Raw genomic sequence first — 12,396 nt, 5'->3', positions numbered from 1 at the left:
AAAAGAGAAATTAAAATATTGAAAAATTGAAGAATTGAATTTGAAAATCAAAAATCGATACATCAAAAAATTGAACAATTGAAAAGCCTAAAATTTAAAAATCGAAAAATTGAAAACTCGAAAAACCGGGAAGTCGAAAAATAAATAATTTAGAAAATCAAAAAATTGGAAAATCGAAAAATTGAAAAATCGAAATATCAAAAAATTAGAAAATTGGAAATCCAAAAAATTGAAAAATCGAAACATAAAAGAAAGAAAAATCGAGAAGTTGAAAAATCGAAAAATGAAAAAATTTTTAAATCGAAACATTGAAAAACCTAAAATCCAAAACCGAAAAATCGAGAAGTCGAAACATCAAAAAACTGAAAAATCGAGAAATTGAAGAATCCAGAAATTGATTCATCAAAAAATTGAACAATTGAACACCTAAAATTTAAAAATCGAAAAGCCGGGAAGTCGAAAAACCGAGAAATCGAAAAATTAATAATTTGGAAAATCAAAAAATTGTAGAATCGGAAAACTAAAAAATAAAAAAATTGAAAAATTTAAAACAGAAATAACGAAAAATTGGGAAATCAAAACATTGAAAAATCGAAACATCGATAACTTGGAAAATCGGAAATCCGAAAAATCAAAACAAAACTCTAAAAGTCGAGAAGTTGTAAAATCAAATATTTTAAAAATCGAAATATTGAAAAACCGAAAAATCGGGAAATCGAAACGTCAAAAAATTGAAAAATCGCAAAATCCAAAAATCGAACGATCTAAATCTCGATAAATCGAAATATTAAACATTTAAAAAATTGAAAATCTAAAATCGAAAAGTCAAAAATTTTAAAAATCGAAAGGCTGAGATGTCAACAAATCGAAACATCCTCAAAAAATCGTAAAATTGAAAAATTGCCTGTCTGAAGTCTGAAAATTTATAATTGAAGGTTCAAAAAATTGAAAATCAAAAATTAAAAAAAAATAGAGAAATATCGAAAAATCTTCAAAAAAATCCAAAAGAGAAATTAAAATATTGAAAAATTGAAGAATTGAATTTGAAAATCAAAATTCGATACATCAAAAAATTGAACAATTGAAAAACCTAAAATTTAAAAATCGAAAAATTGAAAACTCGAAAAACCGGGAAGTCGAAAAATAAATAATTTAGAAAATCAAAAAATTGGGAAATCGAAAAATTGAAAAATCGAAATATCAAAAAATTAGAAAATTGGAAATCCAAAAAATTGAAAAATCGAAACATAAAAGATAGAAAAATCGAGAAGTTGAAAAATCGAAAAATGAAAAAATTTTTAAATCGAAACATTGAAAAACCTAAAATCCAAAACCGAAAAATCAAGAAGTCGAAACATCAAAAAACAGATTTCGAAAAATTGAGAATTAGAAATATCGACAAACTGAAAAATCGAGAAATCGAAAAATCTAAAAATTGAAAAATTAAAATCGGTATCGAAAAATTGAAGAATTGAGAAATCTAAAATTTGAAAATCAAAGATCGAACAGTCAAAACATCGATCAATTATTCCAATAAATCGAAAGATCGAAAAATCTAAAATGTAAAAGTCGAAATTTTTAAAAATCCGTAATTTGAAAAATTATAAAACTAAAACACGAAAAATTAAAAAATCGGGTAACTGAAAATTGAAAAAAGGAAACCTTGAAAAATAAAAAACCCCCAAAAATTTAATTAAATAGAGAAATATCGAACAACTGAAAAATCGAAAAATCGAAAAATCTTCAAAAAAAAATCAAAAGAGAAATTAAAATATTGTAAAATTGAAGAATCCAGAAATTAATACATCAAAAAATTGAACATTTGAAAAACCGGGAAGTCGAAAAACCGAGAAATCGAAAAATTAATAATTTGGAAAATCAAAAAATTGTAGAATCGGAAAACTAAAAAATAAAAAAATTGAAACATCGAAACATGGATAAATTGGAAAGTCGGAAATCCGAAAAATCGAAACAAAACTCTAAAAGTCGAGAAGTTGTAAAATCGAAAAATCAAATATTTTAAAAATCGAAATATTGAATATTGAATCGAAATGTCAAAAAACTGAAAAATCGCAAAATCCAAAAATCGAACTATCGAAATCTCGATAATTCGTAATATTGAACATTTTAAAAATTGAAAATCTAAAATCGGAAAGTCAAAAAATTTAAAAAATCGAAAGGCAAAGATGTCAAAAAATCGAAACATCTTCAAAAAATCGTAAAATTGAAAAATTACAAAATTTGAAAATGTAAAATTGAAAGTTCAATAAACTGAAAATCAAAAATTTAATTAAAACAATAGAGAAATATCGAACAACTGAAAAATCGAGAAATCGAAAAAATTCAAGAGTGAAATTAAGATATTGAAAAATTGAAGAATCCAGAAATCGATACATCAGAAAATTGAACAATTGAAAAACCTAAAATTTAAAAATCGAAAAATTGAAAAATCAAAAAACCGGGAAGTCGAAAAATTAATAATTTAGAAAATCAAAAAATTGCAAAATCGGAAAACTGAAAAATCGAAATATCAAAAAATTGGAAAATTGTAAATCCAAAAAATGGAAAAACCGAGGAATTGAAAAATCGAAACAAAATATAAAGAAATCGAAGCAAAAGATAGAAAAATCGAGAAGTTGAAAAATAAAAAAATCAAAAATTCTTAAAATCGAAATATTGAAAAACTTAAAATCCAAAACCGAGAAATCGAAAAATCTAAAATTTAAAATCGGTAAATTGAAAAATCTAAAATTAAAAAATCAAAAATCGAACAGACAAAACATCGATTTAGTTAACTAAAAAATCCAAAGATCAAAAATTTAAAAACTTGAAAAATTGAAAAACCGAAAAATCTAAAATGTAAAAATCGAAATATTTAAAAATTCTTAATTTGAAAAATTATAAAACTAAAACACGAAAAGTTGAAAAATCGGGTAACTGAAAATTAAAAAAAGGAAACCTTGAAAAATAAAAATTCCAAAAGTCTGGGAAATCGAAACTTTCAAAAATAGAGAAATGGAAAAATCAAAAAATCGATTAATCAAGAAATTGGGAAATCGAAAAATGGGAGATTTAGAAACTTCAAAAATCGAAAAATTGATAAATTGAAAAATCGTAAAACTGAAACATGGGAAAATTGAGAAATTGGAAAATCAAAAAATCCACAAATCCAAAACTTGAAGACCTAAGAAATTAAAGAATCGAAAAATTGCAAAATCCGAACACTGAAATATCGAAAATTGAGAAATTGAAACATCAAAAAACAAGATTTGAGATATCTAAAATTTAAACATTGAAAAATCGAAGAAAAATTGAAAAATCGGGAAATCGAATATTCAAACCTTGAAAATCAAGAACCTGAAAAATTTAACTGAAAAACTGACCAATCGAGAAGTCGGGAAATCTAAACTTTTAAAAATAGAAAAATGGAAAATCAAGAAATCGATTAATCCATAAATTGGGAAATCGCAAATTTAGGAACGTCAAAAATTGAAAAATTGATGACTTGAAACTGAAACATCGGAAAATTGAAATATCTAAAAACATTAATTGAAAATTTGAAAAATTGAGAAATTGAAAAATAAAAAAACTGAAAAATCTCGAAAAAGTGAGAAATCGAAAAAATTTTTTTTCCTCCAAAAATCTCCAGAATAAAATTTCGTATACTATTGGAAAATTTAAATAACATTTACTATTGTAAAATGACGTCATTCCATTCTTGATGCGGATGAATAGACCAACTTTTGGTAGCGTTTTACTATCTACATGACATTCCTAACATACACACAAAATTTGACAACAATCGGTCTGGTAGTTTCGGGGATTATCGATTTAATTCAATTCCAGACACACGACAGACAAACAGACGGAAACGGGTGAGCTATTTTTCGTACTCGAGGAGTCATGAAACGTCTTGAAAACGTGAAAGCAGCCGATTAAAACACTTCCTCAGCTTACGCTCGCAAAGTAAAAGTCTAATTTTCCGGAATTAGCCTCCACTAAACCTCGCATAACGAAAAAATCAATTACAGAAATAACAACAACACACAACTTGCATTAAACGACTCGCCCTCGGACCACATTACGTTCCTCCAACCGGAAAACACAAGGCAGAAAACTGACAATAAAGAAGTCATCGAACTTCGTCGCAGGACGTCTTCGCCAGTTTTCCTTTTTGAAAAATCGCCCGGAAATAATCCACCCGGACAATTCCGGCGCGACTCCATACGACAATCGCCAGACATCCGATAACATGCAAATTTTACAACCCCCGATAAAGTATCTGTCGCAATTAAACCCAAATGCCTCGAGAAATTAAGTGATAATGATACTCGTTATCCAGAAACGGTACGCACAAGTCTGGCACAGAAAAAATCCTGTGTTCAGTGCGGGGATAAAATGGGTTTGTGTGTGTTTGATAGTCGCGATTTTTTTTCGACGAACACAATAGGTGCTGTAATGGTATTGCTTTGTACAATGAGCTATTAATCTAATAAGTGGTACTTAAATTTCAGAAAATTCATTGAAATATCCAAAATTAATTTATTTTCGTTTCTAATTTTAGTTAAATTGTTCAATTCTCTCTCTTGATCGGCTACATCTCGAACAATGAAACGTCGTTTTCCGTCGAGTAATTCGAAATTCGCTTTGCTTCCACCGAACGAACTCCAGCAAAGTAGTTATTTCTGTACACACCGTCCCACTCGTCGTCAAACCAAGACCCGACAACGACAATAACGCTTCCATTATTATTATTATTATTCTCAGCAATACGCGGAACAGAAATCAATTAACAGACAGGATCTAACTTTTACCCATAATTTATTCTGCAAACACTAGGGAGGTAATGGCGCTTATTGCTCTTATTACGCAAACATTACGAACTTAATAATTGATTAATAATCGCAAAATGGAGAGAGGTACAGGGTAATCTCGTTAATAGTGCCTCTCTTCCGGCGAATGCATGATTAACTCTGTACAAGTCGGCGTGGAACGTGCGTGATGCCGACGAAATACCTACGCATCGATGGCGAAGCAAAGGTACGCAGGGTGACAGAATTATGGCTTCTAATGGGATTTTTTATTAAATTATTCGGCGAAAAACGGTGGGGTGGTTGGTGCTTGGTACAATCGGCGGTTTGACAGTTCGTGTTGGCCGAAATTGGAAATGCGGGGGTTTTGTGATTTTCGAAGTGTAATTTTGTTGCGGTATTGTGGATGTAGTTGTCGGTGAAAGGGATTTTTGTGGGTGATAGACGGGTTATTGGAAAAATGCAAGCTGAAATATTTCGACGAAAATCGATTTTTTTTTTAGTTTGTCTAAGGGACTGGAGTTGTTTGATTGTGCTTCCGGGGCGAGGTAGGTTCTGTCTAAATAATACGAATTTTTTCGGCTTTATTTCTTAAAAATCCAAAAAAGGACAAACGATCAAAAATACATCAGATGCCTCAGAAACAATGCTCACATTCGTGCCTACTTTATCAGAACACAACGGATGACTGCATTATCTTGTCAGAGCCGCGGTAATTTCCCAATTTTCATCAACACAATTAAGCTTTTGGCGAAAATTGAGTGCCAAATATTCATTCCACATTAAAAGGACATAAACAAGTTTAAGTACCCAGAATCTCATACATTCACCAATCTCTTTTAATAAGCAATTTAAAAACTCATAAATCTTGAAATCAATTTCGCGCAACGCCAACCGAACATGATACAATTAATGAACACCAGAGTCCTGCTTAAATCGACCGCTTACAACGTAGACATCGTGCACCCTTTCCTCCCCAATGAAGGTGGTGACGAGCTAATCAACCCTGTGGAAATTAAACCCAGACAGAGGGTTTCCACCCCGACGCTCCAGCTCCATAAAAATAATAAAAATCTCAAGCGTCGATTTTTCCACGAAAATAAAATCATTCGAAAATATCAATTTAGTTGTTATTTCTGGTTAAAGACGTGTCGCTACCACTCAGCAAATGAAAAAATCCACGATTTCCGTGTACCGTCTTCCCCGCATTAAAATTGATGCCAGACAGTTCCAATTTTGGCCCGCGTTTCGCATTCCAGTCATATGAATTTAGGATAGGACAGTTGACACGAACGTCTCCTTTAATCCTCGTCGATCTAAAATTAACCGCGAAAGAATCCACTCGCTAAGAACTACCTCACAATAAAAATACCAGTGCAGCGTTTACTATCGATTAATTTGCGCAAAATTCGTTATTTTAAGACCGCAGCAATTAAAACTTCAATGCGTTGCGGCGTTTTTCCGGCAGGGGAGCGATTAAAAACGCCACCGATTCCCAGCCGGCTTATTATGTGCGTTTTATTTTTCTGGTATATTATTGGCATCCTTGACCCTTCAAACTGACATAACAAATTTCTTTGACGCTGTGGTACTCATTAAACTTATTGAGCGCACAACGCACGCCTACGCGAGGTTGGCACAAAAATAATGCATTTTTGTGGGAATAATCCGGGGTCGGACGAGGCTTTAATATTCATCGGGCGAAAGCTCGGTGAATTAAAAGCGTCACAGAGTAAAAAGAATACGGAACGAGGATCGAATGGGGGTTTCATGTCGGCGGTTTCACTTTCCTTGATTATTTATTAACGGGTTTGAGCCGGTTTTTTATTAATTAATTTTTTTGTATTATGCGAATTTTACAAAGAAAAATTGGGGTTTCGCACGAATTTTAATTCTGGATGGCGTTTTGACAGCAGTTTACACCGAGGGACGTTCATTGAGAGTTTAATTAAAAGTTGTTGAAGTTTAATGTACGTCCAGTGATGATTAATTATTTCTTGGTACAATTTATAACACTTTAAATATAGATCATAAATCAGAGTACATTATTTTTCGTACTCGTATAATTGAAGGTGATTTATTAAGTGTTTGATTGCAATGTACACGTGTTTAAATTATTTTAGATTGCTTGCTTATTTTAGAAAATTTTGGTTTGAAAAAGGAATGTTTTAAATGTGTCAGAATTGAATCGGTCGGGGAAAATTGTTGGAATTTTCGATAAGTCGAAATCTACAAGAAAATTTCGTTCAGTGATTTTTAAAGACTGCTCGAAAGATTCACATTGAAAATTTTGAGAAGTTGCCCAAAAATTCGCAAACAATTCTGGGAAGTGCATTTTTGGTAGCGTATTCGAGAAACAACATGTTGATGTTCCCATACCAAGATTTGAAAAAAAATCGGTTTGAAAATAATTTTTTTTTAAATATCTTGGAAATTGTCGTTTATTCAATCGATTGTGGGAAAATTGTTGCAATTTTGGAAAAAATGAAGCCGAAAATAACTTTGAAGACGCTCCTAGTGTTTTTTAAAAATTTTTAAAAATCTCGAATGCTCCTGGTGTTTTTTTTTAAGAATTTAAAAGGAATCTCGGGGATCGTAGTGTTCTTTTTTTTAGTATGCCTAAGGCCCCTGGAGTTTCTTGGCGCTTGTTTATTTTTTAAGAATTTGAAAGAATCCCGGTGTTCCTACTGTTTTAAAAGAATATCCGGCCCTCATTTTTTTTTTTTTTTTTTTTAATGGAATTTTAAACAACCTCGGAAACTTTCTTTAACAATTTTGAAACAAACAATCCCTGGGTTCCTACTGTCTTTTTCAACTTCGTAAGAATCTTCAACGCTTCTGGTATTTTGTTTTCGGAAGCCTTTAAAAAAATGTCTGAAACCGCTGGTGTTTTATTAAAAAAAAAAAATAAATAAATAAAACAATCTCAGGGCTCTTAGTGTCTATTTTTAGTATTTATTAAAAGAATCGCGAAGGTCCTTGTTTTTTTTTGAGAATTTGAAAGTATCTAGAAGCTCTTAGTGTTTTTTTTAAGAATTTGAAAGAATTTCGGAGTCCCCACTGTCTTTTTAATTTTGAAAGAATCTCAGGCCCTTGGTGTTTATTTTTTAAAGAACCTTGGAGCTCCTTGAAGTTTTTGTTTTTTAAATTTAAACTATCTTGAAGCTCCTAGTGTTTTTAAGAATTTAAAAAAATACGTTGTTGTTTTATTTTTGGAAGAATTTAAAAGAATCTCGGAGATCGTAGGTTTTTTCTTCAATATTTTGAAAGAGAGGTTTCAACTGTTTTAAAAAAAATATCCGGGGTCATGGTGTTCTTTTTTTTAACTCAAAAATCTTAAGGTCCTAGTGTTTTCTTTTTTCTTAGGAACTTAAAAGGACCTCGGAGACTTTTTTTTAACAATTTTGGAACAACCCCTGGCTTCCTACTATCTTTTTCACTTTCAAAAGGATTTTCAACGTTCCTGGTAATTTGTTTTCGGAAAACTTTCGATCAGGAACCCAAAATGTCTTTTTTATGTGAAACGTTCTTGGGGGTCAAAAGTGTCTTTTTTTAATAATGTGAAACCTTCTCGAGGGTCCCAACTTTTTTTTTATGAATGTGAGACTTTCTCGGGGGCCCCAACTGACTTTTTTTAATAATGTGAAACCTTCTCGGGGGCCAAAAGTGTATTTTTAATAATGAGAAACCTAGAGGGACCCAACTTTTTTTTTTTTTTAATGAATGTGAAGCCTTCTCGAGGGCCTCAAGTGTCTTTTTTTTGAAAATGTGAAACCTTCTCGGGGGCCAAAAGTGTCTTTTTTTTTAAAGAAGATGAAACTTTGTCGAGGGCCCCAACTTTCTTTTTTTTTAATCAATGTGAAACCTTCTCGGGGGCCCCAAGTGACTTTTTTTCGATAATGTGAAACCTTCTCGGGGGCCAAAAGTGTCTTTTTAAAGAAGGTGATACCTTGTCGGGGGCCTCCACTGTATTTATTTTAATGAATGTGAAACCTCAACGGCCCCAACTTTTTTTTTTTTGAGGAATGTGAAACCTCGGGGGCCCAAGTCACTTTTTTTAATAATGTGAAATCTTCTCGGGGGCCAAAAGTGTCTTTTTAATAATGTGAAACCCAGAGGGCCCCAACTTTCTTTTTTTTTTTTTAATGAATGTGAAACCTTCTCGAGGGTCTCAAGTGTCTTTTTTTTTTGAAAATGTGAAACATTTTCGGGGGCCAAAAGTGTCTTTTTTAATCAATGTGAAACCTTCTCGGGGGCCCCAAGTGACTTTTTTTTGATAATGTGAAACCTTCTCGGGGGCCAAAAGTGTCTTTTTTTTTTTAAAGAAGATGAAACCTTGTCGAGGGCCCCAACTTTCTTTTTTTTTAATCAATGTGAAACCTTCTCGGGGGCCCCAAGTGACTTTTTTTTGATAATGTGAAACCTTCTCGGGGGCCAAAAGTGTCTTTTTAAAGAAGGTGATACCTTGTCGGGGGCCTCCACTGTATTTTTTTTAATGAATGTGAAACCTTCTCGAGGGTCTCAAGTGTCTTTTTTTTGAAAATGTGAAACCTTCTCGGGGGCCCCAAGTGACTTTTTTTTGAAAATGTGAAACCTTCTCGGGGGCCAAAAGTGTCTTTTTTTTAAAGAAGATGAAACCTTGTCGAGGGCCCCAACTTTCTTTTTTTTTAATCAATGTGAAACCTTCTCGGGTGCCCCAAGTGACTTTTTTTCGATAATGTGAAACCTTCTCGGGGCCAAAAGTGTCTTTTTAAAGAAGGTGATACCTTGTCGGGGGCCTCCACTGTATTTATTTTAATGAATGTGAAACCTCAACGGCCCCAACTTTTTTTTTTTTTTTTGAGGAATGTGAAACCTCGGGGGCCCAAGTGACTTTTTTTAATAATGTGAAATCTTATCGGGGGCCAAAAGTGTCTTTTTAATAATGTGAAACCTAGAGGGCCCCAACTTTTTTTTTTTTAATGAATGTGAAACCTTCTCGAGGGTCTCAAGTGTCTTTTTTTTTGAAAATGTGAAACATTTTCGGGGGTCAAAAGTGTGTTTTTTTTAATCAATGTGAAACCTTCTCGAGGGTCTTAAGTGACTTTTTTTTGAAAATTGAAACCTTTTCGGGGGCCAAGTGTCTTTTTTAATCAATGTGAAACCTTCTCGGGGGCCCCAAGTGACTTTTTTTTGAAAATGTGAAACCTTCTCGGGGGGCAAAAGTGTCTTTTTTTTAAAAAAGGTGAAACCTTGTCTAGGGCCCCAACTTTCTTTTTTTTAATCAATGTGAAACCTTCTCGGGGGCCCCAAGTGACTTTTTTTTGATAATATGAAACCTTCTCGGGGGCCAAAAGTGTCTTTTTTTTTTAAAGAAGATGAAACCTTGTCGAGGGCCCCATCTTTCTTTTTTTTTAATCAATGTGAAACCTTCTCGGGGGCCCCAAGTGACTTTTTTTTGATAATGTGAAACCTTCTCGGGGGCCAAAAGTGTCTTTTTAAAGAAGGTGATACCTTGTCGGGGGCCTCCACTGTATTTTTTTTAATGAATGTGAAACCTTCTCGAGGGTCTCAAGTGTCTTTTTTTTTTGAAAATGTGAAACCTTCTCGGGGGCCCCAAGTGACTTTTTTTTGATAATGTGAAACCTTCTCGGGGGCCAAAAGTGTCTCTTTTTAATAATGTGAAACCTTCTCGGGGGCCAAAAGTGTCTTTTTTTTTTAAAGAAGGTGAAACCTTGTCGAGGGCCCCAACTTTCTTTTTTTTTTTAATCAATGTGAAACCTTCTCGGGGGCCCCAAGTGACTTTTTTTTGATAATGTGAAACCTTCTCGGGGGCAAAAGTGTCTTTTTTAAAGAAGATGAAACCTCGTCGAGGGTCCCCACTGTCTTTTTTTAATGAATGTGAAACCTTCTCGAGGGCCTCAACTTTCTTTTTTTTTTTTAAAGAAGGTGAAACCTTCTCGGGCGCCCCAACTATTATCATAAAAAAGTAAAATTTCACAAAACCAAATATCAAACGTAGTTCAAGGGTGAGGGAAGTTCTGTCGAAATAACGTTCCACCAATTCTTTTGCGAATTATTTTAATTAAGCATCTCGGGGCTCTTATTATTTTCTTTTAAGGAATTTTCGGAGCTTTTAGAGTGTTTTTTATGTAAAAGATTATCGAAGCCCTAGGGTTTTTTTTTGAGAATCTGAAAGTGTTTCGAGGTTTTTTTTTAATCAATCGAAAAATACCAGGTGACTACTAATGCTTGGAACAAATTTTTAGGTTGACAATTCTGAATTATTGGCAGCAATGTTAACATGTCAATTTTGGCAATTTTTTTTAACACAAACTAATAAATCAGTATCAGTGTCATATATTAGTGAATCTTTGGGCTCCTAGTGCCTTTTTTTACAGAACTTAACAGAGTCTCGAATTCTCATCGCGTTTTGTTTTAGTACGAATTTAAGTGTTTAATTTTTGGCAGAAATATAAAGAATCTTGAGGACCCCTAGCATTTTGTTTTAGAAAGAATTTGTAAATTCCTTAGGGCTCCTAGTGTGTTATTTGAAACGAGTGTCTTTTTTTTAATTTAAAAGAACTATAACTACATCCCAAATGACATCTCCGTCGCCAAAATCCATTTCCTCCAATCCTATTAAGAGATAAATCCCAGGATAAAAAACGAACACTTCCACCGCAACAACCTTTAACAAATGTTCATGACCTTTTAAACACCGCCGTAGCGTGAGCCACCGCAAACATGCCCTATCTGTTAACATCTTGCCCTTTTTTCCAGCGAACGCAGTCACGATTTCAAAGTCGCCCCATTAAGTAAGCACCCCCACTTTAAAACGTGCCTGTCCGCGTCGGCATTCGCATGCACGCGCCCCATTCGCTCCCCCCAAAATTCCACGGAATTTAAACGGAAGGGTTGTCCTAAAAAATCCCAACATCTCATTTACGACCTCGCCAACTTATAAATAAAACCGTAATTATAACGTGGCCCTACACGCGATTCGTCGGAATTAATGCGATTTTTGACGGCACCTAATTGTGCCCGGAAAATCTAAAGACGAAATTAAAAATAGTCACTTTCGGAATTTATTACATCGGGGAAGTTGCATTAATATTCGCTGATGGTATCCGCCACGGCGAAAATATATGGCGCCTTTTTATAGAACTTAATAGAGAGGGAATAAAGTGTCTAGTTTACATTTTTCGGCATGCAATGAAAACCGTTTCGTTCCAGGAGCAAGCCCTCGATGCCAAACAGCAGGTGACCTCCCCCGAAGACACAGAGGACCTCTCGCCGCTGCCCAACCACAGCCAGCAGCCGGTACGCCGCCGCGGCGGCATTTCGGCCGAGCCCGTCACCGAGGAGGATGCCACCAGCTACGTGAAGAAAGTGGTCCCGAAGGACTACAAGACGATGGCGGCGCTGTCGAAGGCGATAGCCAAGAACGTGTTGTTCTCTCACCTGGACGAGAACGAGAGGTCGGATATCTTTGACGCGATGTTCCCGGTCACGTGCCTGCCCGGCGAGGCGATCATCCAGCAAGGCGACGAAGGTGATAATTTCTACGTCATCGATCAAGGCGAAGTCGAGGTACTGCATATTT

The 12,396-nt window shown here is 34.1% G+C and overlaps 2 protein-coding genes across 6 annotated transcripts in view; one reads left to right on the top strand and one right to left on the bottom strand.

Moving 5' to 3' along the window:
- LOC135127627 (probable ATP-dependent RNA helicase DHX35) overlaps positions 1 to 12,396 on the bottom strand; it is a 104,396-nt gene that overhangs the window by 22,355 nt on the left and 69,645 nt on the right. The gene's annotated exons all lie outside the window — the stretch shown is intronic.
- The window catches only part of Pka-r1 (Protein kinase, cAMP-dependent, regulatory subunit type 1), a 72,473-nt gene that overhangs the window by 58,376 nt on the left and 1,701 nt on the right, over positions 1 to 12,396 (top strand). For all 4 annotated transcript variants that reach the window (XM_064054149.1, XM_064054151.1, XM_064054150.1 and 1 more), the window contains exon 2: positions 12,027 to 12,383. In XM_064054149.1, the coding sequence (XP_063910219.1) occupies positions 12,027 to 12,383 (357 nt within the window). The remainder of the gene's footprint in view (positions 1 to 12,026; positions 12,384 to 12,396) is intronic.

The sequence above is a fragment of the Zophobas morio genome, unplaced genomic scaffold, assembly GCF_036711695.1.
Source record: "Zophobas morio isolate AGI-343-1 ecotype UQ-CSIRO unplaced genomic scaffold, CSIRO_AGI_Zmor_V1 ptg000012l, whole genome shotgun sequence".
NCBI classification, from domain to species: Eukaryota; Metazoa; Arthropoda; class Insecta; order Coleoptera; family Tenebrionidae; genus Zophobas; species Zophobas morio.
Note: the sequence above shows the minus strand (reverse complement) of the source record. Positions and strands in the feature narration are given on the sequence as shown.